Here is a 27,082-nt window from a genome sequence, read left to right as displayed (position 1 = left end):
TGGCTTCAGTTGACTACAGCGACCTAAAATGTGTATGCAGGTGACCTAAAATGTGTATTTCAGGAGACCTAAAATATATATGCACCCCAACGCTGTAATCTTCCAATGTAGTGTGGGTTAACAGAGCTGAGAGCACAATGACAGGCACTGATGCAGTGTCCACAACTATGCCCGCCCTTCCTGTCCAGCTCCTCCATTCATAGATTACATTTCATTAATAGAAGCTGTAGTACGGATTATGTAACACAAGGCTTTATTAGAAGTCAAATATTGAGATTAAACAGTCCAGGTGGCTTCTTTCTTTAACCTGTTGGCACCTGCTCAACACATATGTGCAGCAGTGGCAAAAGGGTGGGCTTTAATGCCCACACGCAGCACATTTGTGTCACTTGTTGGCTGATTTCTCTGCTCCGAGTGCATGCTTAGCACACATTCCCGGCACAGAGACAGCTGTCAAAGACCGCTCTCTATCCTTACTAACGATTGGTAGCCAGCCAGACCGGCTACCAGTCATGTGACAGCAAGTCACAGTGGTCACATGATCTGCCCTCCGTGCATGCATACCTTATTAAGGGAAAGCCGGTAGGAAAGGGATAAAGCCCAATTGAACCCTAAATGCATTCAAGGTGCATCAAAACAAAAGGTTTTCATTGTTTTCCAGTTTGCTATCTTTCTAAATTGGCCACAGACTGAGTAGAAAAACCTTTCCCGTACCACCAATTGCAGAGTTGAGACCTTTTTTCCCCTCTCTGTGAGAGTCAGTAGTAATATTGAAGAGATCCAACATGTCCCCTGTTGAGTCAGACCTATATCTTTGAAATCAGCAAATCTAATGCTCCTTGGTGATTGGAGAATTCTGGCTGTAACTCATCCGGGAGCATGGGGAACCCCAGCAGAGGAATTGCTGTTTTCACACTGAGAGCCAGGGTTCCACTCTGAAGTAAACTGGCACAAAACAGGCTTTTCTACTCAAGCTGTGGCTACTTTAGAAAAACAACGATCTGGAAGACATTAAACACCTTTTTATTTTGATGCACCTGGGATGTACTAAGCGAACATAAATTGATGGTTCAGTTGGACTTTAAACAATTGGCAGTTCAAGCCCCCAAATACTTACGTGTCTGCTAGATGGTGGTCCCCTAGAATCTGACTGCTGCTATACTGGCCGAAAGTATGAAAGAACTTTCAGTCAGCGGTTACTTAGAGAAGAAATTGTCACTGAGGCAATGACAAGTTGTAATCCAGGTTGTTCTAGGAGATTTCCAGGGGGATTGGATGGCAAATTTTTAATATCATAGGCAAGCAGGTTTGCTGAACATACCATTAATGTTTAGCTTTGTTCACTGTAAAACTGCTTGAGAATACAAGTTTTATTGGTGGTGTATTTGTTTTTTTGTTTTTTTTGCTTTTTGTTTTTTTTAGTGTAAAATTTCCAAAGCCGACTTGGTGCACAAGTGTAATCATTGTAACCACTTTCAGACTGATTATAAACTGGAGCAGTGGTGAAGCTGCTGCCCATCACACCCAGACACCTCAGCTTTTGTTGCAATGTTAGAAGACTGCTCCAGTGTCATTAAAAGGAACTCAAACCTTTTATAGCACAGAAATGTGGATTAGCCCTGAAGATCTCTAGTGTTGCCTTACACCTTCCTGGTTGAACTCAAGCAGTTCCTTGACATTGTGTTGCTATCCCTGTTACACGTTATACCTAGTTTAGCAGTAGGCTAATTTTTTAAGGAAAATTTTTGTGTCATCGTTATCTCATTATTTGCCTCACAGGAGAAGAGAGGTCCAGCCAAAGGCTAAGAAAAAGAAGGCTTCAGAAGATACAGGAGAACCTTGTAGAAAGAAGTCTAAGCATTCCCACTCTCACAAGAAGAGAAAAGGTAAAAGAATTGTGAAATGATTAACGTTAGCTGGTTTTTGTGCAGAGGTAACATTCCTTAGCTGGTAAATAAAACAAAGCCAGCTCAATGAAGTTCATAAAGGAGTTTGGTTGGTTTGCTGCCATATCGGAGGAAGTTCTTAGGTCTTCAGAATGTGTAGAACTAAAGGATTGATAGTATCAGTATGGAAATTAGGCTACTCCTAAATGAATATTATCCACCCACTGAGATACCTTGGGTGAAAACTTGAGGTCAAGTAGGAAAAGTGCACAAAAAAAGAGGGGAGGTTGGGTACAAATGCCATCACAGTTTGGGAATAAAAGTCTCCACCTAAGTCAGCGAAGTAAAGTTTAGCTGCTAGAGCATTTTGGTACGTATATTGATGAATGGATGCTGTGCACTAGTGATGTTAGAAAAGGAGCCCTGTTTTTACTTTGCTGTATTCCTCCTAAGTGAGCTGCAGAGTTGGCAAAACTTTGTATATCAGAGCAGTGTGGATCTGAGGTCATGTGATCCTTTTAAAGGAATCATTGCCAAGCTCTGGATCCCTGTACAGCTGTGTGTTTACTTCTACATATCTAGTGCAGGTTGTAGCTTCAGGCCATACTAGTCCTACTGTGGCTCCACAGACAGACAGAGCCTCATATCTCCAGGGGAGCTTTTCATCTTCTCTCAGCTTAGTGACAGCAAAAACCCATTACCCTGTTGTATCTCCTGCAGCCTGATTGTTATAGCTGAAAAAAACTGTTTTATATGTTGCGAAGTCCTAATGGTGTCTGTAAAGCTGCCGGCACGATTCAGCACTTCATTGGATTTTCTTGTCTTGCAGCTATTGGTTGTTATGTTGTTCAGATGTCACAGAAGCAGAAACGGGTTTTATTACTTGCTGCAGGCCCACTACTTTATGAAGGGTTATTCCTCCTTCTAAACAGTGTATCCACTACCAAAAAGCACATATGGTAAACAGCTCTTTACTTCATATGCCTATTACTACATTAGTAGGGGTGGACACTGACAAATAGAAAGCTAGTTATTGCATATTGAACTTCATATTAGCTGCTTATCATTGCAAGAAAATGAAGTGTTCATCGTTCTATTTGATTTCAGCACTTTCTCTTTTTTAAAACTGCTTTTTAAATGTATCCCTAACACTCATTTTATTCTTCTTGATTAGGAAGGAGCTTGACATTTATCTCTGAATGGTTTAAAACTGGACATCAGGCAGGTTTTAAAAAAAATAGAGTAGATCTACAGTAAAAATTCTTTTATAAATCATAATTGTATTTTAAAAGCAGCTATTGTAAAGGGTGCCATTATTATTTGAGTTCCTCAAGTGCAATCTGTTACCCTATCCACACTAACCGAGTGGATGGAGAAATCTCCACTGCTGGCTATTGAACTCATACAGCCAGCAATAGTCTGATGGGATGCAGTCACTGTTCGGCTGGTAATTCTTCATGAAGCTCAGTGGTTTTTTGAATCTATGCTTGCAAGGCCACAAGTTTTGCTCAAGTTTCGCCCAAAATTCAAGCCATCTGTGGTGATTTTAAGTACCTGACTGTTAACATCAGCCTGCTTTTATCTTCTTACTGCAGCCAGGAAACTAGGAGAGGGAGGGGTGGCAACAGGTTCTGCTGCTTGCATATTGATCCCAACAGAAGGAAACTATAAGACTTTTTTAGGTGCTGCCACTTCTTTAGGCTCCATGCACACTAGCATTTTTCTAAGCATCTAGGGGGAAAAAAACCCAAAAAGCTGTTAGAAGTGTTTTGGTAGTAGCATTTAGGAACATTCAGCGTTGTTTGGAGTTTTTTCTTGTTACAGCTGGAAAAATGCTCCCAAAACCCCATAAAAAAACATTTTTTTCTGCTCCTAAACGCTGAAGCTTGAAAAACACTTCTAGCATAAAATTATTGTTATTGTTATAAAGGATTTATATAGCGCCAACAGTTTGCTCAGCGCTTTACAATATAAAGGGAGACAATACAGCAATAATACAGTTCAATACAAGAGGGTTAGGAGGGTCCTGCTCCTCGGAGCTTACAATCTAAGAGGGAGGGGATATAAATATAGTGTGTATGGACACCTAGAAGAAAAAATGTTTTTGTAGAATTTTTTGGAGCGTTTTTCCAGCAGAAAAAAAATGCTGAATGCTTCTAAAACGCTCTTAACAGCTTTTTGAGCTTTTTTTTGTTTGTTTCTTCATGTACTTTAACCACTTGCCCTCCTCCCTATAGAAGAAGCACTTCTGAAGAGCATCAGGGCTGTGCAAAATTACGTATATACACATGATTTGCATTTCCAGGTAGGGAGCGAGCACGTTGCTATTAGGGCTAGATATGTCAATCACCAGTCTCACCCGGCGATTCCTGGCTGGCACTCGGCGATCGTCAGGCAAAGCTGACAGAGACCTGTGTATAAACAACAAAGGACTCTCTCCTGTCAGCATGGATATGCTGCTTTGTGTCTCTCTGCACAGCAGAGAGACACAAAACAGCATGCCTCCCTAGTAAAACACAACGCAGTGCACACAGTAAAACACACACCACACACTGTTAACCCTTTAATCACCCCAGATGTTAACCTTTTCCTGCCCAGTGTCATTAGTACAGTGTCAGTGCTTTTTATTAGCACTGATCACTGTTTTAGTGTCACTGCCACCCAGTGTCAGAATGCCCGCTGCAGTCCCGCTATAAGTTGCTGATCGCCGTCATTACTAGTATAAAAAAAATTACAAATAAAAATTCAAGTATATATACTGTCATTTGTAGACAATATAACTTTCACATAAACCAATTAATTTACACATATTGGGATTTTTTTTTTAGCAAAGACATGTAGCAGAATACATTTTGGCCTAAATTTATGAAGAAATTTGATGTTTAAAATTTTTCGTTGGATATGTTTTATAGTTAAAAAGTCAAAAATATTTGTGTTTTCCAAAATTGTCGGGTTTTTTTGTTTATAGCGCAAAAAATAAAAACCACAGAAGTGATGAAATACCACCGAAAGAAAGCTCTATTTGTGGAAATAAAATGACATAAATTTCATTTATGTACAGCGTTGCATGACGTTACAATTATCATTTAAAGTAGTGCAGCACCATATCGCAAAAAATGGCCTGGTCAGGAAGGTGGGTAAATCCTCTGGAGGGCAAGAGATTAAAACTGCTGATAAAAACACTAAATTTCCCAAATGCTACTAAAACTCAACTACATGTATATTCAGATAAGATGGTGCAGCGCTAAATAATAATACACGATTAATACACACAATATACTAGTGCAAACTTATGCGCATGCGTGATGTCACTCAGATGGTGATCAATAAATATTAAAAAGTTCAATATGATGGTGCGGATCATAGAGAGATCCTAATTCCAGGTGAGTGGACGTCCTGATCCAAGGTGTGATAATAGGTGCAAACCACACAAATAGGTGAAAAACGCACTCACCAGATGTGCGTTTAAAATACGCAATATATAATCCTGCGTCACCAGGCCATAGATCGGTCATCAAATCTCGGATCGGGTTACCCACAGATCACCATCCCGGTTCCACAGAGGCAAGGTCACCAGAAACTGCTACCAGGTATCACCACCAGGGTCATGGTTCCTCCAGATGGGCACTGCGAATGATAGCACTCACACAGAGTGCCCAATGAGAGACCACATAGCGTGATACTGCTTAAGGTACCTTTATTCAGGGTTGGTTGGTGTGGGGTACATAAAAAGATTTGCAAAAGAAGTTACTGACCATACATTCCAGGGTGTCCACCAGCGGTGGTTAGATGTCCTGTTGCTGCTGCCCCCCCGACGCATTTCGTGTGATGCACGTATTCATAGGGATAAGGGCTTTGCAAGCAGGACATCCACTTAGGTGCTATTTATATTTGTGAATGACAATCCTGCTTAATGCGCCCGCCATTTTGTCGGCTATCGGCGCCATCTTACCGGACCACGGCGCATGCGCGAGTGATCGGCGCCATTTTGTCGTGGATCGCGGTTGCGATCTATAATCTACAGAGAGTCACCAACAGTGCGGCGCTATCTTATTGGCAGTATTAGGAGATGGTGAGGCACAACTTAATTAATCGATCCAGGTTGTGCGGCCAAAACGTCCTGTGGCGCATCAAAAAGGGGGGAAACAAGTCTCCCCTGCAAACCATGATAAAGATCTCATCTGGTACACATAAAAATTATTTTTACATTTTAAAAGATATTTTTACATTTTAAAGACATGGGAGTTGATTATAATATATTTGTGATCATATACTAGTATGCGAAACCTATCCTGTTATATATAAATTCAAAACAGGATAGGATCATGTTTAGCATTGTAGATAATATGAATATATAACTTAATGGTTCCCGATAAGTATGTAAATATAAATAGCACGCAAAGTTTATGGTCAGATAAAAAATACAAAATATACATAAAATTTGAATTTACAAGGAATGTATATAAATATATATGGAAATATATGGTCAGGACCTAAAATATCAGTTAGAAATATAAAATACAAAATCATAAAAACACATGATGCAGAATGCTGAAACGGTCATTAACAATAAAGCACAATAAAAAGCAATAAGAACGATGACGAGGAATATATATTAACGCCAAAAGTCACTTAATATATATGGTGATGTCATATATGTGATTTTTTTCACAATAATTGATTATTCCTATAACACTCGAATAAAAGAATGTGTTAAAAAAACATGTATGAAACAGAGAAGAACAAACACTGGTATACGTCCTCCTTATACTATCTGTTGTCCAAAAAACAATTTAGATCGAAATCTATATTCAATCCCCTGGGGTATAAAGAGCCTAGTTCGTAGATCCACCTCGATTCGAGCTGCGACACTGCTCGCTTTCTATTTGTTCCTCGCCAATGGGATTTACAATGCCTATGCCCATAAATCTGAGTGACGAGGGATCCTTATTATGATGGATCTTGTAATGATGTGACAAGGAGTGGTCCTTATACCCCTTTTTAATATTATTGACATGCTCCTTCAGTATATCCTTTGTTTATAATGGATATAAGTTCTTTTTTATATTCTCTAAGCGGATTTGTTGGTAAAAGGGAGTATGTTTCTTTATCGTCCAGAATATTGTACACTTCCTTAATATAATCAGATTTATTTAACAAACTAATATAGTGGATCCATCCAAAAGTATAACTATGTTTACCAGCCTAAAAGGGTTTCACCCTTGTAAAAAATGCGTCATCTGCCGATGCAGTAAACATACTGATAAAAGTAATTATTTTACATCTACAACAAGGGGCAAACGTTATGACATTGATGATTTTATAACTTGCACAAGTAGATTCGTGGTATACTTGCTCCAATGTCCGTGCAACCTTCAATATGTTGGGCGCACTACCAGACGCCTTAGAAACAGACTAAAGGAGCATGTCAATAATATTAAAAAGGGGTATAAGGACCACTCCTTGTCACATCATTACAAGATCCATCATAATAAGGATCTCTCGTCACTCAGATTTGTGGGCATAGGCATTGTAAATGCCCATTGGCGAGGAACAAATAGAAAGCGAGCAGTGTCGCAGCTCGAATCGAGGTGGATCTACGAACTATATGTATTCAAATAAGTTGGTGCAGCGCTAAATGGTAATACATTTTAATATACATAATGCCATGCCATGCCATTTCAAATAAATGTGGATAAGTGGTATCACCTTAAGGTGATTAATCGTGATATAATTAGTTCAATATAATTGTGTGGATCAAGCAAAGATCACAATTCCAAGTGTGTGGACGTCCTGATCCGGGAGTGACAACAGGTGCAAGCCAAACGAATGGATAAAAAACGCACTCACCAGACGTGCGTTTAAAATGCACAATAATAAATCCTGCGTCATCAGGTTATAGATAGGTCATCAGGTCTCGGGTCAGGTTACCATACGAATCCTCATCCCAGCTCCACAGAAAAGGTCACCAGAAACCGCTACCAGGTATCACCATCAGGGTCATCTTTCCTCCAAATGGGCACTGTGACTGATGACACTCACACAGAGTGCCCAATAAGAGACCACATAGCGTGATATTGCTTAAGGTACCTTTTTTATTCAAGGATAATGGTTGCAATGGTAAATATCAGATTTTCAAAAAGTTCCAAAAATTACTGACCATGTATTCAGGGTATGCTGTGGCTAGATGTCCAGTTGCTGCTGCCCCCTTGACGCGTTTCGTGCGATGCACATAGTCATAGGGATAAGGGCTTACAGCATGGGCACCTATGTTAGTGCTATTTGTATTCTGCAGTGGCAAAATCGATTTGAAGCGCCCGCCATCTTGCCGGCTATCGGCGCATGCGCAGATCATCGGCGCCATCTTGCCAACTTACGGCGCATGCGCGGATCATCGGCGCCATTTTGTCGTGGATCGTATATGCGATCCTTAGTTGAAAAACAGTCTCCCTTGGTGCGGTGCGGCCATTTTACCTGCGGTAATAAAGAATGCTGAGGGAAAGCACAATTCATCATCATGAATTGTGCATATAATGGGAAGAGAGACTCCATATAAAAAGAAAAATATATTATTAGAGATGGGGACCTTTATAGGACCGTGGGGGTCATAAGGTGTTTAATGGTAATCCCTTATGTGCACAATAATGTGCAGAGCCCACCCTATTTACACATAAATACCAATCATGGTTATATTATACATTATGTGTAATTAGATAAATATATAAGTCCACGTCTTATTTCTTCCCATTAAATTGATAAGAATAGATAAAAATAGAAATATAAATAGCACAATTATTGAAATACATATAGATATAAATAAAATACAAATACATGGTCAGGTAAAAATATGCATAAAACTACAATCATCAAATGTACATAAAACTGAAATACAAGGTCAAGAAATAAAACATCAGGTTAAAATTACATCAGGTTAAAATACATCAGGTTAAAAATACACAATCCGGATTAGAATACAAAATTCAAATTAAGAGATGATAAAACAATAAAAGAGATGACGAGGAGTACACAATATTAACGCCAAATATAACTAATTGGATACGGTGATATCATATAGGTTAGATAATCATTAATCATAATTAAAATATAGAAAATCTCATACATATGTATAAAGAAGAAGAATAAATACTATTATATGCCCTACTCATCCTAGCTGTTGTCCAAAAAGCAGTTTAGATCGAAATCTATATTCAATCCTCTGGGGTGTAGGGAGCCTAATTCGTAGATCCATCTCGATTCGAGCTGTGACACTGCTCGTTTTTTATTTGTTCCTCGCCAGTGGGCATTGATAATGCCTATGCCCATAAATCTGAGAGACGATGGATCTTTGTTATGATGGACCTTGTAGTGATGCGACAGAGAATGTTCCCTATACCTCTTTTTTATGTTATTTACGTGCTCCTTTAATCTGTCCCTGAGGCGCCTAGTAGTGCGTCCAACATATTGAAGGTTGCATGGACATTGGAGCAAGTACAATACGAATCTGCTTGTGCAGGTAATAAAATCCTCAATAGCATGATGTTTGCTCCTTGTTGTAGATAAAAAATGATTATTTTTATTCGTATATTTACTACATCGACAGATGACATATTTTTTGCATGGGTAAAAGCCTTTTAGGTTAGTAATCATAGTTATACTTTTCGGAGGATCTACTATATTGGGGGCAATTTTATTTCAAAGTGATGTCGCTTTCCGGAAAATGATTTCCGGTTTCTCTGGCAATATAGTACTCAGAATCGGATCAGTCATCAAAATCTTCCAGTTATTATTAATAATACTGGCTATCTTTTTATATTGTGTGGAATAGTTAGTGATGAAAGGGCATACTTACTTCAAACCAACAAACAGAAATGGTTACATTTCAACAGACAGCTGCCACGACCCCGCTTGGTTACACAATATTCCAAAGGGGCAGTTTTCCAGAATTAAACGCAATTGTACCAATGTAGACGCATATTATAAGCAAGCAGTAATCATCAAAGATAAGTTTGTTGAAAAAGGGTATGATGAATCCACCCTGAACCATACCATTGGCATCATAGGAAAATCTGACAGAGAGTTGATGTTGAACAACATTTCTACACAAAAGCAAAAGCGAATATGCCCTTTCATCACTAACTATTCCACACAATATAAAAAGATAGCCAGTATTATTAATAATAACTGGAAGATTTTGATGACTGATCCGATTCTGAGTACTATATTGCCAGAGAAACCGGAAATCATTTTCCGGAAAGCGACATCACTTTGAAATAAAATTGCCCCCAATATAGTAGATCCTCCGAAAAGTATAACTATGATTACTAACCTAAAAGGCTTTTACCCATGCAAAAAATGTGTCATCTGTCGATGTAGTAAATATACGAATAAAAGTAATCATTTTTTATCTACAGCAAGGGGCAAACATCATGATATTGAGGATTTTATTACCTGCACAAGCAGATTCGTAGTGTACTTGCTCCAATGTCCATGCAACCTTCAATATGTTGGACGCACTACTAGGCGCCTCAGGGACAGATTAAAGGAGCACGTCAATAACATAAAAAAGGGGTATAGGGAACATTCTCTGTCGCATCACTACAAGGTCCATCACAACAAAGATCCATCGTCTCTCAGATTTATGGGCATAGGCATTATCAATGCCCACTGGCGAGGAACAAATAAAAAACGAGCAGTGTCACAGCTCGAATCGAGATGGATCTACGAATTAGGCTCCCTACACCCCAGAGGATTGAATATAGATTTCGATCTAAACTGCTTTCTGGACAACAGCTAGGATGAGTAGGGCATATAATAGTATTTATTCTTCTTCTTTATACATATGTATGAGATTTTCTATATTTTAATTATGATTAATGATTATCTAACCTATATGATATCACCGTATCCAATTAGTTATATTTGGCGTTAATATTGTGTACTCCTCGTCATCGCTTTTATTGTTTTATCATCTCTTAATTTGAATTTTGTATTCTAATCCGGATTGTGTATTTTTAACCTGATGTATTTTAACCTGATGTAATTTTAACCTGATGTTTTATTTCTTGACCTTGTATTTCAGTTTTATGTACATTTGATGATTGTAGTTTTATGCATATTTTTACCTGACCATGTATTTGTATTTTATTTATATCTATATGTATTTCATTAATTGTGCTATTTATACCGTATATACTCGAGTATAAGCCGAGTTTTTCAGCACATTTTTTGTGCTGAAAAACGGCCCCCTCGGCTTATACTCGAGTCAACGTCTGCAGATGACATGCCGTCCCTGTCATCTGGACACCCCCCCGGGATCAATCCTCGCCGGTGATTGGCCGCTGTAACTGTAGCTCAGGAGAGGCACACAGGCACCCAATCATCGGCGAGGAGGTGGAGCTTGGAGAGGAGGAGCCGAGCGGCACCGCGAAGATCGAGCGAGTGAAGAGGAGGAGAGCGGCCGGAGAAGGAAGACATCTGACCGGTAAGTGTGTACCATGGGAGAGGGAGGGAGCAAGCGAGCCCAGGCTGGAGCAGGGGTCACCAACGATGGGGCACTATTCCTATCCCCACTGACACCAACGATGGGGCACTATTCCTCCCCCCACTGACACCAACGATGGGGCACTATTCCTCCCCCCACTGACACCAACGATGGGGCACTATTCCTCCCCCCACTGACACCAACGATGGGGCACTATTCCTCCCCCCACTGACACCAACGATGGGGCACTATTCCTCCCCCCACTGACACCAACGATGGGGCACTATTCCTCCCCCCACTGACACCAACGATGCGGCACTATTCCTCCCCCCACTGACACCAACGATGGGGCACTATTCCTCCCCCCACTGACACCAACGATGGGGCACTATTCCTCCCCCCACTGGCACCAACGATGGGGCACTATTCCTCCCCCCACTGGCACCAACAATGGGGCACTATTCCTCCCCCCACTGGCACCAACGATGGGGCACTATTCCTCCCCCCACTGGCACCAACGATGGGGCACTATTCCTCCCCCCACTGACACCAACGATGGGGCACTATTCCTCCCCCCACTGACACCAACGATGGGGCACTATTCCTCCCCCCACTGACACCAACGATGGGGCACTATTCCTCCCCCCACTGACACCAACGATGGGGCACTATTCCTCCCCCCACTGACACCAACGATGGGGCACTATTCCTCCCCCCACTGACACCAACGATGGGGCACTATTCCTCCCCCCACTGACACCAACGATGGGGCACTATTCCTCCCCCCACTGACACCAACGATGGGGCACTATTCCTCCCCCCACTGACACCAACGATGGGGCACTATTCCTCCCCCCACTGACACCAACGATGGGGCACTATTCCTCCCCCCACTGACACCAACGATGGGGCACTATTCCTCCCCCCACTGACACCAACGATGGGGCACTATTCCTCCCCCCACTGACACCAACGATGGGGCACTATTCCTCCCCCCACTGACACCAACGATGGGGCACTATTCCTCCCCCCACTGACACCAACGATGGGGCACTATTCCTCCCCCCACTGACACCAACGATGGGGCACTATTCCTCCCCCCACTGACACCAACGATGGGGCACTATTCCTCCCCCCACTGACCCCAACGATGGGGCACTATTCCTCCCCCCTCGGCTTATACTCGAGTCAATAGTTTTTCCCAGTTTTTTGTGGTAAAATTAGGTACCTCGGCTTATATTCGGGTCGGCTTATACTCGAGTATATACGGTATTTCTATTTTTATCTATTCTTATCAATTTAATGGGAAGAAATAAGACCTGGACTTATATATTTATCTAATTACACATAATGTATAATATAACCATGATTGGTATTTATGTGTAAATAGGGTGGGCTCTGCACATTATTGTGCACATAAGGGATTACCATTAAACACCTTATGACCCCCACGGTCCTATAAAGGTCCCCATCTCTAATAATATATATTTTTTTATATGGAGTCTCTCTTCCCATTATATGCACAATTCATGATGATGAATTGTGCTTTCCCTCAGCATTCTTTATTACCGCCGGTAAAATGGCCGCACCGCACCAAGGGAGACTGTTTTTCAACTAAGGATCACATATACGATCCACGACAAAATGACGCCGATGATCCGCACATGCGCCGTAAGTTGGCAAGATGGCGCCGATGATCTGCGCATGCGCCGATAGCCGGCAAGATGGCAGGCGCTTCAAATCGATTTTGCCACTGCAGAATATAAATAGCACTAACATCGGTGCCCATTCTGTAAGCCCTTATCCCTATGACTATGTGCATCGCACGAAACGCGTCAAGGGGGCAGCAGCAACTGGACATCTAGCCACAGCATACCCTGAATACATGGTCAGTAATTTTTGGAACTTTTTGAAAATCTGATATTTACCATTGCACCCATTATCCTTGAATAAAAAAGGTACCTTAAGCAATATCACGCTATGTGGTCTCTTATTGGGCACTCTGTGTGAGTGTCATCATTCTCAGTGCCCATTTGGAGGAAAGATGACCCTGATGGTGATACCTGGTAGCGGTTTCTGGTGACCTTTTCTGTGGAGCTGGGATGGTGATTCGTATGGTAACCTGACCTGAGACCTGATGACCTATCTAAAACCTGATGACGCAGGATTTATTATTGTGCATTTTAAACGCACGTCTGGTGAGTGCGTTTTTTATCCATTCGTTTGGCTTGCACCTGTTGTCACTCCCGGATCAGGACGTCCACACACTTGGAATTGTGATCTTTGCTTGATCCACACAATTATATTGAACTAATTATATCACGATTAATCACCTTAAGGTGATACCACTTATCCACATTTATTTGAAATGGCATGGCATGGCATTATGTATATTAAAATGTATTACCATTTAGCGCTGCACCAACTTATTTGAATACATATAGTTTGTAGATCCACCTCGATTCGAGCTGCGACACTGCTCACTTTCTATTTGTTCCTCGCCAATGGGCATTTACAATGCCTATGCCCATAAATCTGAGTGACGAGAGATCCTTATTATGATGGATCTTGTAATGATGTGACAAGGAGTGGTCCTTATACCCCTTTTTAATATTATTGACATGCTCCTTTAGTCTGTTTCTAAGGCGTCTGGTAGTGCGCCCAACATATTGAAGGTTGCACGGACATTAGAGCAAGTATACCACGAATCTACTTGTGCAAGTTATAAAATCATCAATGTCATAACGTTTGCCCCTTGTTGTAGATGTAAAATAATTACTTTTATCAGTATGTTTACTGCATCGGCAGATGACACATTTTTTACAAGGGTGAAACCCTTTTAGGCTGGTAAACATAGTTATACTTTTGGATGGATCCACTATATTAGTTTGTTAAATAAATCTGATTATATTAAGGAAGTGTACAATATTCTGGACAATAAAGAAACATACTCCCTTTTACCAAAAAATCCGCTTAGAGAATATAAAAAAGAACTTATATCCATTATAAACAAAGGATATACTGAAGGAGCATGTCAATAATATTAAAAAGGGGTATAAGGACCACTCCTTGTCACATCATTACAAGATCCATCATAATAAGGATCCCTCGTCACTCAGATTTATGGGCATAGGCATTGTAAATGCCCATTGGCGAGGAACAAATAGAAAGCGAGCAGTGTCGCAGCTCGAATCGAGGTGGATCTACGAACTAGGCTCTTTATACCCCAGGGGATTGAATATAGATTTCGATCTAAATTGTTTTTTGGACAACAGATAGTATAAGGAGGACGTATACCAGTGTTTGTTCTTCTCTGTTTCATACATGTTCTTTTAACACATTCTTTTATTCGAGTGTTATAGGAATAATCACCAATTATTGTGAATAAAATCACATATAGGACATCACCATATATATTAAGTGACTTTTGGCGTTAATATATATATTCCTCGTCATCGCTCTTATTGCTTTTTATTGTGCTTTATTGTTAATGACCGTTTCAGCATTCTGCATCATGTGTTTTTATTATTAGTTTTTATGATTTTGTATTTTATATTTCTAACTGATATTTTAGGTCCTGACCATATATTTCCATATATATTTATATACATTCCTTGTAAATTCAAATTTTATGTATATTTTGTATTTTTTATCTGACCATAAACTTTGCGTGCTATTTATATTTACATACTTATCGGGAACCATTAAGTTATATATTCATATTATATACAATGCTAAACATGATCCTATCCTGTTTTGAATTTATATATAACAGGATAGGTTTCGCATACTAGTATATGATCACAAATATATTATAATCAACTCCCATGTCTTTAAAATGTAAAAATATCTTTTAAAATGTAAAAATAATTTTTATGTGTACCAGATGAGATCTTTATCATGGTTTGCAGGGGAGACTTGTTTCCCCCCTTTTTGATGCGCCACAGGACGTTTTGGCCGCACAACCTGGATCGATTAATTAAGTTGTGCCTCACCATCTCCTAATACTGCCAATAAGATAGCGCCGCACTGTTGGTGACTCTCTGTAGATTATAGATCGCAACCGCGATCCACGACAAAATGGTGCCGATCACTCGCGCATGCGCCGTGGTCCGGTAAGATGGCGCCGATAGCCGACAAAATGGTGGGCGCATTAAGCAGGATTGTCATTCACAAATATAAATAGCACCTAAGTGGATGTCCTGCTTGCAAAGCCCTTATCCCTATGAATACGTGCATCGCACGAAACGCGCCGGGGGGCAGCAGCAACAGGACATCTAACCACCGCTGGTGGACACCCTGGAATGTATGGTCAGTAACTTCTTTTGCAAATCTTTTTATGTACCCCACACCAACCAACCCTGAATAAAGGTACCTTAAGCAGTATCATGCTATGTGGTCTCTCATTGGGCACTCTGTGTGAGTGCTATCATTCGCAGTGCCCATCTGGAGGAACCATGACCCTGGTGGTGATACCTGGTAGCAGTTTCTGGTGACCTTACCTCTGTGGAACCGGGATGGTGATCTGTGGGTAACCCGATCCGAGATTTGATGACCGATCTATGGCCTGGTGACGCAGGATTATATATTGCGTATTTTAAACGCACATCTGGTGAGTGCGTTTTTCACCTATTTGTGTGGTTTGCACCTATTATCACACCTTGGATCAGGACGTCCACTCACCTGGAATTAGGATCTCTCTATGATCCGCACCATCATATTGAACTTTTGAATATATATTGATCACCATCTGAGTGACATCACGCATGCGCATAAGTTTGCACTAGTATATTGTGTGTATTAATAATGTATTATTATTTAGCGCTGCACCATCTTATCTGGATATACATGTATTATTGGAGGTTTTCTTTTGGTTACCTTTTCGGTGTATCAGCTGCTTATTAACTTTGTTGTGTATACATATTTATACACATTTTTTTCACTTTTGTTTTAAGGTAGCGCTCACTAAACATCTTTTACTAAAACTCAACTACAAGCTGGCATAAAAATGCTACTACCAGTTTTTTTCATTCAGTGTTTTTTTTCCTATGTGCATAAAGCTTTAGTGTGCAGTCAGCAGCTGGTTGTGTCGTGTTATATATATATTTTTTTTTTTACCAATATGTGCAGTGGAGGTCAAAGACCTGGCTGTGCTGTTGTGCAGGAGTAACTTGGTCACAGAACTGGCTTACAGAATTAGAAATCTTACAGCAGGCAAAAAACGTTTGATATACAGTATTTATATACAGTTGTGTTCAAAATAATAGCAGTCAGACATCACTAACCTGATCAACCACTGTTTTTGGTAGAAATGATATTTCTACATGGCAAATAATTTACTAGCAGGTGTAGTAGAGTAATAGAAATCCAACAGACCCAACAGTCATGACATGCATGCTGCTGATTCTGTGTAATTGAATCACTAATTGAAAGGGACATGTTCAAAATAATAGCAGTGTGGAGTTCTATTAGTGAGGTCATTCATTCTTTGAAAAACAGGTGGCAATTATTGCCCTTACTAAGGAAGGAAGGCAGCAAATGTTGTACATGCTGGTTACAGTGCATTTCTTTCTGAAATTCTGAGGAAAATGGGTCGTTCTAGACATTGTTCAGAAGAACAGCGTACCTTGATTAAAAAGTTGATTGGAGAGGGGAAAACATATAAAGAAGTGCAGAAAATGATAGGCTGCTCAGCTAAAATGATCGCAAATGCTTTAAAATGGCAATCAAAACCTGAAAGACGTGGAATAAAGCGAAAACTACCATTCGAATGGATAGAAGAATAGCCAAAATGGCAAGGACTCAGCCAACAATCAGCTCCAGGAAGATCAAAGAAGGTCTAAAGTTACCTGTGAGTACTGTTACAATTAGAAGATGTCTATGTGAAGCCAAGCTATCTGCAAGAAGCCCCCGCAAAGTCCCACTGTTGAAAAAAAGACACGTGCTGAAGAGGTTTCAATTTGCCAAAGAGCACATTGACTGGCCTAAAGAGAAATGGCGCAACATTTTGTGGACTGATGAAAGTAAGATTGTTCTTTTTGGGTCTAGTGGCCGGAGACAGTTTGTCAGACGACCCCCAAACACTGAATTCAAGCCACAGTACACTGTGAAGACAGTGAAGCATGGTTGCGCAAGCATCATGATATGGGGATGTTTCTCATACTACGGTGTTGGGCCTATTTATCGCATACCAGGGATAATGGATCAGTTTGAATACATCAGAATACTTGAAGAGGTCATGCTGCCTTATGCTGAAGAGGAAATGCCCTTGAAATGGGTGTTCCAACAAGACAAACACTCCAGTAAACGTACAACATCTTGGTTCCAGACCAACAAGATTGACGTTATGGAGTGGCCAGCCCAATCCCCGGATCTTAATCCAATAGAAAACTTGTGGGGTGACATCAAAAATGCAGTTTCTGAGGCAAAACCAAGAAATAGAGAAGAACTGTGGGATGTAGTCCAATCATCCTGGGCTGGAATACCTGTTCACAGGTGCCAGAAGTTGGTTGACTCCATGCAACACAGATGTACAGCAGTTCTCAGAAACAGTGCTTATACAACTAAATAATAATTAAGTGATTCAAAGGAAAGCAAAATCTTCAAACATTTTTCAGTTTATATAGTGAATGTTTGAGTTTGTAAAGAAGAATACAAACACTGCTATTTTTTTGAACAGTCTAATATTCGCTTTTCTTCAATTTTTTTAGAGGAACAACACAAATTTTATATACTTTTCTTCACGTTTTGATTTGGAATAGAATGTGTAGTGTTCCCAATGCATTTGTGTGTATGGAAATAAAAGCTATTAGAAGGATTTTGAGCTTTATTCACTTTTTTCAACACACTGCTATTATTTTGAACACAACTGTGTGTGTGTGTGTGTGTGTGTGTGTGTGTGTGTGTGTGTATATATATATATATATGTCAATTTTCAGCTTTAGGTGGGAGATTATTTGTATCACTATTTTGCTTATTTAATGGGGGTAGGAAACGAATTTGAGATCCTAATAAAATGTAATCGCTCTACCTTATTTTTATAAATTCAAATAGGCCTAATTTTGGTTATTTTACAACATTGTTGTATGATGTGTAACTCATGAATTGTTTGGTTCGTTGCTGTAAAGTAAATTTGTTACCTCCAAATGTATCCACTTTGGCCAGTAGAAATTTTTAAGTTGTGCTTGTTGCTGCTGGAGGACCTGTAGACATTGCCGCTTCATTATTTAGAATTGCCTTAGGGCTCAATCATGCCTATGCGAACAGACACAAAGGGAGTGATTTACGAAGACTGGAGAGTGCAAAATCTGGTGCAGGTCTTCATAGAATCAGCTTCTATTTATTTTTTATTTTTTGTCAAATCTTAACTGAACAAGCTTAAGTTAGAAGCTGATTGGCTACCAAGCAAAGCTGCACCAGTTTTTTACTCTCCAGTTTTAGTAAATGAACCCCAAATTGTTTTCAAAAGGGCTAGTTCCAGGCCCAGACTGGGACAAAAAATAGGCCCAGGCAAGGGTCTCTGGGACTGAGCAGCCCAAAGCCCAGGAACCCTTTCCTCGGAGCCCGGTGGCAGAACGCCATTGCCCAGTCGCAAAAGCGACCTTTGAAACCCTGGTAGTTTTGCCACTATTGTCAGTAGGTTTTTATTTAATTTTTTACAATTTTTTATTTTTATTATTTTTTTTGTAGGAAGGAAGGAGGGAAAGAAGGAGAGATTGAAATAAAGAAGAAGGGAAAGAAGGAAGGAGGGAAACAGGAGACAGAGAGAGAGAGACGTATAGAAGGAGAGAAGGAAAAAGGAAGGAGGGAAACAGGAGACAGAGAGCGAGAGAGAGACATACAGAAGGAGGGAAAGAAAGAGTAAGAAAGAAAGGAGAGAAACTGGAGACAGAGAGAGAGAGAGAAAGAAAGAGAGATATAGAAGGAAGGAGGGAAAGGGGGAAAGAAGGAAGGAGGGAAAGAAAGAGAGAAAGAAGGAAGGAGGGAAACAGGAGACACAGAGAGAGAGAGAGAAAAAAAGACTTATAGAAGTAGGGAAAGAAAGAGAGAGAGACAGAAAGGAAAGGCACAGGAGACAAAGTGAGAGAAAGAAAGAGAGACGAAGGAGGGAAGGAAAGAGGGGAAAAAAGAAGGAAGGGAAGGAAAGGAGGGAAAAAGGAAGAAGGGAAGGAAAGAAGGAAGGGGGGAAAGAAAAAAGGAAGGATGGAAAGAGAGGGAAGGAAGAAGGGAAAGAAGGAAGGAGGAACACAGGAGAGAGAGGGAGAGAGAGAAGGAAATAAAGGAAAGAAACAGGAGACTGAGAGAGAAAGGTACAGAAAGAAAGAGAAGAGGGGAGAGAAGACACAAAGCTGGCTAGGAGTGTGGGCGGGGCAGACACAGGAGGGAGAGGGCGGGAGGAGGGACAGCTTTTTCTCTCCTCTCCCATCTGTGGTGGGGAGGGGGAACTGTCGGCACTCAGGATGGCATATGCTGACAGATCCCCCGCAGTGTTCCAGGGGATGAGGGGGGGCCGGCTGCGGGGGAGAGCATATAAGAGCCCAGGGCATGCAACCTGCAGGAGATGGATAGGAGAGGGGGCCGGGCAGAACATAGAGGAACAGGGAAATGTCTGGTCCTCTATGTGCCGCCCGGCCACCTCTCCTATCCAGGCGCCCCCGGCCCACCGGTCAAATGCCCAGTGTGCCCTATGGCCAGTTCGGGTCTGGCTAGTTCACAACAATGCATTGTAGAGAATTGTTCTACAACAACATGTTTTATCAGGTCAACATATGTTGAGGGACCCATGTTGCCTGTGTTTTCATGCACTGTCAATGCAATACGTGTTAAAATGTACCCAAAACATATATTGTATGGAAAAGAATAAGTATGGAGCCAACTTTTGGGATACCCGCATAAACCCATCATCACATATACCTATGTTTCAAATAAGGTAACAAGTACATATTGAACATTTCTCATTAAGTGCACAGAATCCTTCAAGAACCTGTACTGCTCCATGGGAAGAAGATCAGTAAAATTATTTTAATGAATTCCCTACCTTGCCAGAAATATGGGATTTGCCATTTACTTAAAGTTATTTACTTAGAAAAAATTCTGATATTATGTCTTTTCTTCCAGACAAATCCACACACAGACATGAGGATTCCAGTGAAGAAGGTAAACGGTTATAATTTTAGCAGTAGTGGGGCAAGGTGGGTGCAGTTTGATTCAGTGTTTAAGTTTGATCAAGGAGTGAGACAGAGTTTCCCCGTAGAGACTTTGTTTCCCCCCTTGTTGAAGAGCATAGCATAGGAGTTCTTGGTCAAGAAAGTCTTTAGGGGGCTAAGGCAATTCTCAGTGCCTTCATTTGTCACCCAAAAATATATTACTATGCATCAATCTACACATACAGTTAGGTCCATATATATTTGGACACAGGCACAATTTTAGATTTTTTCAGGTATTTACTAAAACATATTCAAGCTATAGTTATATAATGGATATGGACTGAAAGTGCACACTCTCATCCAAATTGGAGGAAGGGTTTAGGAATTACAGCTTTTAAGAGTAGCCATCCCCCCTTTTTCAAGGGACCAAAAATAATTGGACAATTGAATCAAAAGCTGTTTCATGGCCAGATGTGGGCTACTCCTTCATTTATATGTATAATAAAGTGATACAACTAAAAATTGGGTGCCGCGCCCTATGAGAAATAACTAAATATTAATTATTATAAAGTGGCTATAGATGTGTGATCTGAAGTACCCAAATTGAAGCTTACATAATACTGAACGTCATGAATTGCACTAAATATAATACAAATGGTGGATATAAGTGATAAATGAAAATAAATAAGATGTGCAATTCCAAACAATAATTAAGTGGGTGTCCAAACAGTGAAAAGTGTCCAACCAATAAATAAGTCCAGCAAAGTATAAAGTCCAGTATTTAATGTTCCTGTAAATGAGGCATAATCTGTTTGGTACTAATGAGGGATAACAACTTGTAATACTCACACCTTCCGGACAATCTGTGAGTAAATCTACCTGGCTGTGAGGAAACAAAACTGTGACATGGTCCTCTGTTGTATGCTGAATGGGTTAACCTCCTCTTTCTTCCTGAGTGTACTGCTGTTACCAGACTTGGGATATAGAATCTCCCCTCCACAGACTGCTTGATCCTTCTCCCTGATGTTCCTCGTTTATACCGGGAACGAAAGAGAAATCGATAGTGCCTTATCGTTGATTAAAAATTGATGTTTATTGTGTGCCCATATTGCACTCACATTTGTTAAAATATAATGCGCTTTGTGTAATCAAATGCCGTTGTTGATGAATGTGACCAGCCTGAGCAGTGTGTGAACTCACACTGTCTATACTCGCCGTATCCAGAAGTCAGGTACGTGGTGACGTCAGTGCCCCTCCCCAACGCATTGCGCCACAGGGTCACGTGGCTTTGTCCGAGGGATGTGATTGATGGGCACACAATAAACATCAATTTTTAACCAACGATAAGGCACTATCGATTTCTCTTTCCTTCCTGGTATAAACGAGGAACATCAGGGAGAAGGATCAAGCAGTCCGTGGAGGGGAGATTCTATATCCCGAGTCTGGTAACAGCAGTACACTCAGGAACAAAGAGGAAGTTAACCCATTCAGCACACAACACAGAGGACCATATCACAGTTTTGTTTACTCACAGCCAGGTAGATTTGCTCACAGATTGTCCGGAAGGTGTGAATATTACAAGTTGTTATCCCTCATTAGTACCAAACAGATTATGTCTCATTTACAGAAACATTAAATACTGGACTTTATACTTTGCTGGACTTATATATTGGTTGGACACTTTTCACCATTTGGACACCCACTTAATTATTATTTGCAATTGCACGTCTTATTTATTTTCATTTATCACTTATATCCACCATTTGTATTATATTTAGTTATTTAGTGTAATTCATGTCGTTCAGTATTATGTAAGCTTAAATGTGGGTACTTCAGATCACACATCTATATCCAATTTATAATATTTAATATTTAGTTATTTCTCATAGGGCGCGGCACCCAATTTTTAGTTGTATCACTTTATTATACATATATATGAGGATGTAAAAGGGAGCCTGCGAACCATAATTTGAAATTTAGTGCATACTCCAAGTGGCTCATAGGTAATTTTATATTCGTCTACTCCATTATTTCTTCATCAATTAAGCAGGTAAAAGGTCTGGAGTTGATTCTAAGTATGGTATTTGCATTTGGGATCTATTGCTGTGAACCTACATCATGCGTTCAAAGAGTTGTCCATGCAATTGAAACAGGCCGTTGTAAGGCTTCAAAACTAAACAAATCCATCATAGAGATGGCAGCAACATTAGGAGTGGCCAAATGAACAGTTTGGTACATTCTGAGGAAAGAAGAACGCACTGGTGAGCTCAGCAACATAGAAAGGCATGGACGTCCATGGAAGACAGTGGTGGACGAATGCAGGATCCTCTCTGTGGTAAAGAAAAACCCTTTCACAACATCCAGACAAATTTAAGGACACTCTCCAGGAGGTAGGCGTATCATTGTCAAAGTTTACAATCAAGAGAAGACGTCAGGAGAGCAAATACAGAGGGTTCACCACAAGGTGCAAACCATTCATAAGCCTGAAGAATAGAAAAGCCAGATTAGACTTTGCCAAAAAACATCTAAAAAAGCCAGACCAGTTCTGGAAAAGCATTCTTTGGACGGATGAAACTAAAATAAATCTGTACCAGAATGATGGGAAGAAAAAAGTGTGGAGAAGGCTTGGAACAGCTCATGATCCAAAGCACACAACGTCATCTGTAAAACATGGTGGAGGAAATGTGATGGCATGGGCATGCATGGCTTCCAGTGGCACTGGGTCATTGGTGTTTATTGATGTCACAGAAGACAGAAGCAGCCGGATGAATTCTGCAGTGTTTAGAGATATACTGTCAGCCCAGATTCAGCCAAATGCAGCAAAGTTGATTGGACAGCGCTTCACAGTACAGATGGACAATGATTCAAAACACACTGCAAAAGCAACCCAGAAAGCTTTTGAAGGAAAAGAATTGGAATATTATGCAATGGCCGAGTCAACCACCTGATCTCAACCCAATTGAGCATGCATTTCACTTGCTAAAGGCAAAACGAAAGGCAGAAAGACCCACAAACAAAGAACAACTGAAGACAGCTGCAGTTAGAGCCTGAAAGGAGGAAACCCAGTCTTTGGTAATGTCCATGGGTTCCAGACTTCAGGCAGTCATTGCCAGTAAAGAATTCTCAACAAAATATTAAAAATGAATATTTTATTTATGATTATATTCATTTGTCCAATTACATTTGAGTCCCTGAAAATGGAGAAACTGTGTATAAAAATGGTTGCAGTTCCTAAAATTTGTACTTGATATGTATGTTCAACCCCTTGAATTAAAGCTGAAAGTCTGCACTTCAAATTCATTTGGATTGTTTCGTTTTAATTTATTCTGGTGGCATACAGAGCCAAAAGTATGAAAATTGTGCTTGTGTCTAAATATATATGGACCTAACTGTATATTGTACATTCACCTCAGTTCCTGCCTTCGAGGAGCTTACAGCCCTAAGGTCTCTAATTCATATTTATACATACACATACTAGGGCCAATTTAGACAGGATCCAATTAAGCTACCAGCATGTCTTTGGAGTGTGGTAGGAAACCAGAGTACCTGGAGGAAACCCATGCAGGCACAGGGAGAACATACAAACTCCAGGCAGGTAGTGTCATATATATTTAATTCCTCCCCCATTTCATTTCCAGTCTTGCTATATACACACATCTGACTTACTCGCTGGCATGCCTATTTCCTGGTTCAGCAGTGCAGCTTCCTCTGTCATCTCCTTGCCTCCATCCTGGGCAATAAATCATTGTAATCACTGTCCAATTAATGATGGTGTTAAACAAGGACGCTGTAGAGTTGCCTGTGCAAATTCTGTGTTAGAGCATACACAGATTGTGCACTCAAACCCAAAAATGCAGTCTAAGAGGAAGGAGAGAAGGTCACATACTCCTTCTTACTGAATGCACAGTGCATCAATTTCAATACAAATATATGTCTATACATAAAAGTCAAAACTGTGTTCAAAGTGAAAGTGCTCAGTTCATAAATATCCAAATATCTCCCACCATAAAAATGTGATCTAAGTGAATCCACTACCACAGATAATCAGCCTCTTACCAAATAGATTGATCCTGATATAGAGATCAATATGCTCTTGAATATATGCTTTTAAGCAACTCTGGCCATGCTATCATCAACCTTCTGAGGTGACCTTATTTCTCACACAGCTTCCACGGTAGAGTATCCCTCCAAAGAGAAGCCAAAGCAACCGCAAATAGTGTTATAACTTAAAAACGTATTTTATTAAAACAGACAGGTACTTATAAAATGAACAGGAATAAAAGCGCACAGCAGATACAAATGCAGAGATCCCGGTCTTGGCATACATGTGATGTCACCGGCTAGGCCTCGCCTACTGTTCTACTACTCTTAGGCAAACCATAAATGACTCCATTTTCTTTCCTGCAACCATAGTCAGTGTTGTTGGGGAATGCCTCCTGCAGAGCTATTGTGTTCTGCAGGTAGGGAGTCTTCCTATCCAGCAGAATACAATGATTGCTGGTAGTGGCTATAGCCGCCAGGCAGATTCTGCTTTCTGCATGTTTCGGAGATTCCCGCCAAAACTTATAAGAAATCTATCTTGCGCCATCTTCTTAGAGCCGCCAAGTCATGCATCTCCCTGAGATGGAAAGACCCATAACCTTCTTCTACCTTGCTGTGGATTAACATTTATGGATAAACAAAATGGAGGACCTTGACCTTTCCGCTCAAAACAAACTTGAGCTGTATTCCAAAACCTGGCTTCATTGGAATGTTTATCATATCATATGATGGCAATTCTCTTTGAAACTCATCATAGCGGATATTGACTCTTTACCCTTGTTTCCTCCTTACCATGCCTTTTTTTTTTTTCTTTCTATTTTATTCTCTTTGACTCCCTTACTGTTAATTATCCCCCCTGTTAAAATTAAACTGCAGTATCCTACCATTGTTACCATCATGGTGACATGAAGGTGTAGGGTACGTTATGTATAAAAGACCACTATCCTCTTTGCTTTAAGACTGATCACCCACACGGCTATCTCCCTGTTCACCTACCCATTCATTACTGTTGCAATGTACTTTGTATCTATATCTGTTTAGATATGTTGATATCTACTATGTGTGGCCTTTGTGTAGTAGTCTGTTTGATCATTACTTCTGTCTTTGTATGGTTAGCTAGATACTGTACTTCTTAAAAAAAAGAATCTGCAAAAAAGGAAAAAAATCTGACAGGCTAGCTGTACCAAAGTCAATTAATGGATCAATTTTGGGTACAACGGCCTGCCCATAGATGTATCTAATGTCTGCCGACCCCTGTGAACCAGCCGAAATACGATCCATCTATGCTGGCTTTAGAATGGTTCAATGGAGACCTCCCTTTATTGTAGAAATACATATGTAAAACCTGTGTCACCCTGGACTAGGCAAACATCAGTGATTATACAGATGTAATATAGTGACTGTACTGAACATTCAGGTTACATGTTTCTAGGCTAGTCAAACTGTGCCTATTCCTGTACAGAGAAATATTGAAATGGGTGTAAATGGTGGTGTTGGTATAGCGGACAGATGCACAATGTAGAGTTCTGCTTGCTGTTTGTTTTTTCTTTTTTATGATTGACATAGGCCCGAGCTCTCAGTTACCTCATAGGTCATTGTCTGAAAGATTAAAGGATTCACTTCACTGCCAACAAGGAAGCTTAAAATTTAACCAGGGTTGCGATGAATCTCCTCTTTTTATACTTTTTGTTTATATATTTACACGCTTTGCTCTGCAGATACAGATAATGATCAGGAAGATGGCAATGATGAAACAGCCAATAGCGATTTCTGGAAAGGTCCTCAACAAGAACCAGATGAAAAAACACGGTCAGTCATCATAAATTATGAAGATACTGGTATTTTTTTTTTACAATTGTTAAACTAATATATAATTAGGGCTGGGAAATCTCAGGAGCCAATATTGACTGACATTACTGCAATGTTAGCTGATTATTCAAAATGAAGGCTATCGCTACTCTTTTGAGTGGAATTCCAGTATACACCTAACTAGCCTTAAAACTATCCCATACCCCTCCTAACACCTATGCTAACTAACTTGTGTCAAAGAGATGTATATACGTACCTCTTGTCAGGCCACTTTGGTCCAGTCACACGATCCCCATTGTCAGAAAGCAGCGGCAGCAGGCTAGAATGCTCTGACAATGTCTAGTAAGGCCTGAAGTGGTAACATCGCCCATAGGCTTCAATGGTCAATCCGTTTTCCACGCTCCCTCCTCTTCCCTGCAGCCATACTGGCTGACACGGGAGCTGGATCACGTGACTGGACCAGAGTGCCTTAAAAATACGTAAGTATATGAATCTTTCTTACACAGGTTAGTTGGTATAGGTGTTAGGAGAGAAAGGAGTTTTAAGACTAGTTAGGTGTAAGCTGGAATTCCACTTTAATTTTACACATTTATATATAACTGGACTATTTTAATATATTTATTTTCTCTTTCAGGGAAGAAGAGTTTGATGAATATTTTCAAGATATGTTTCTGTAAATGACGTCCAAGAATTGTATTAAATTGTATTTTTTTCTAGAA

The 27,082-nt window shown here is 40.3% G+C and overlaps 1 protein-coding gene across 2 annotated transcripts in view; it reads left to right on the top strand.

Annotated features, from left to right (window-relative positions):
- The window catches only part of LOC149451727 (protein FRA10AC1), an 81,104-nt gene extending 54,022 nt beyond the window's left edge, over positions 1–27,082 (top strand). For both annotated transcript variants that reach the window (XM_089690317.1, XM_089690318.1), the window contains 4 exons: positions 1,780–1,886; positions 20,485–20,523; positions 26,273–26,363; positions 26,998–27,082. In XM_089690317.1, the coding sequence (XP_089546443.1) occupies positions 1,780–1,886; positions 20,485–20,523; positions 26,273–26,363; positions 26,998–27,040 (280 nt within the window). In that variant the 3' untranslated portion in view covers positions 27,041–27,082. The remainder of the gene's footprint in view (positions 1–1,779; positions 1,887–20,484; positions 20,524–26,272; positions 26,364–26,997) is intronic.

The sequence above is a fragment of the Staurois parvus genome, unplaced genomic scaffold (genome assembly GCF_062004578.1).
Source record: "Staurois parvus isolate SC_StPar_1 unplaced genomic scaffold, SC_StPar_1.0 ptg000525l, whole genome shotgun sequence".
Lineage (NCBI taxonomy): Eukaryota > Metazoa > Chordata > Amphibia > Anura > Ranidae > Staurois > Staurois parvus.
The sequence above is the reverse complement of the archived record's forward strand: the minus strand, read 5'-3'. Positions and strand labels throughout refer to the sequence as shown.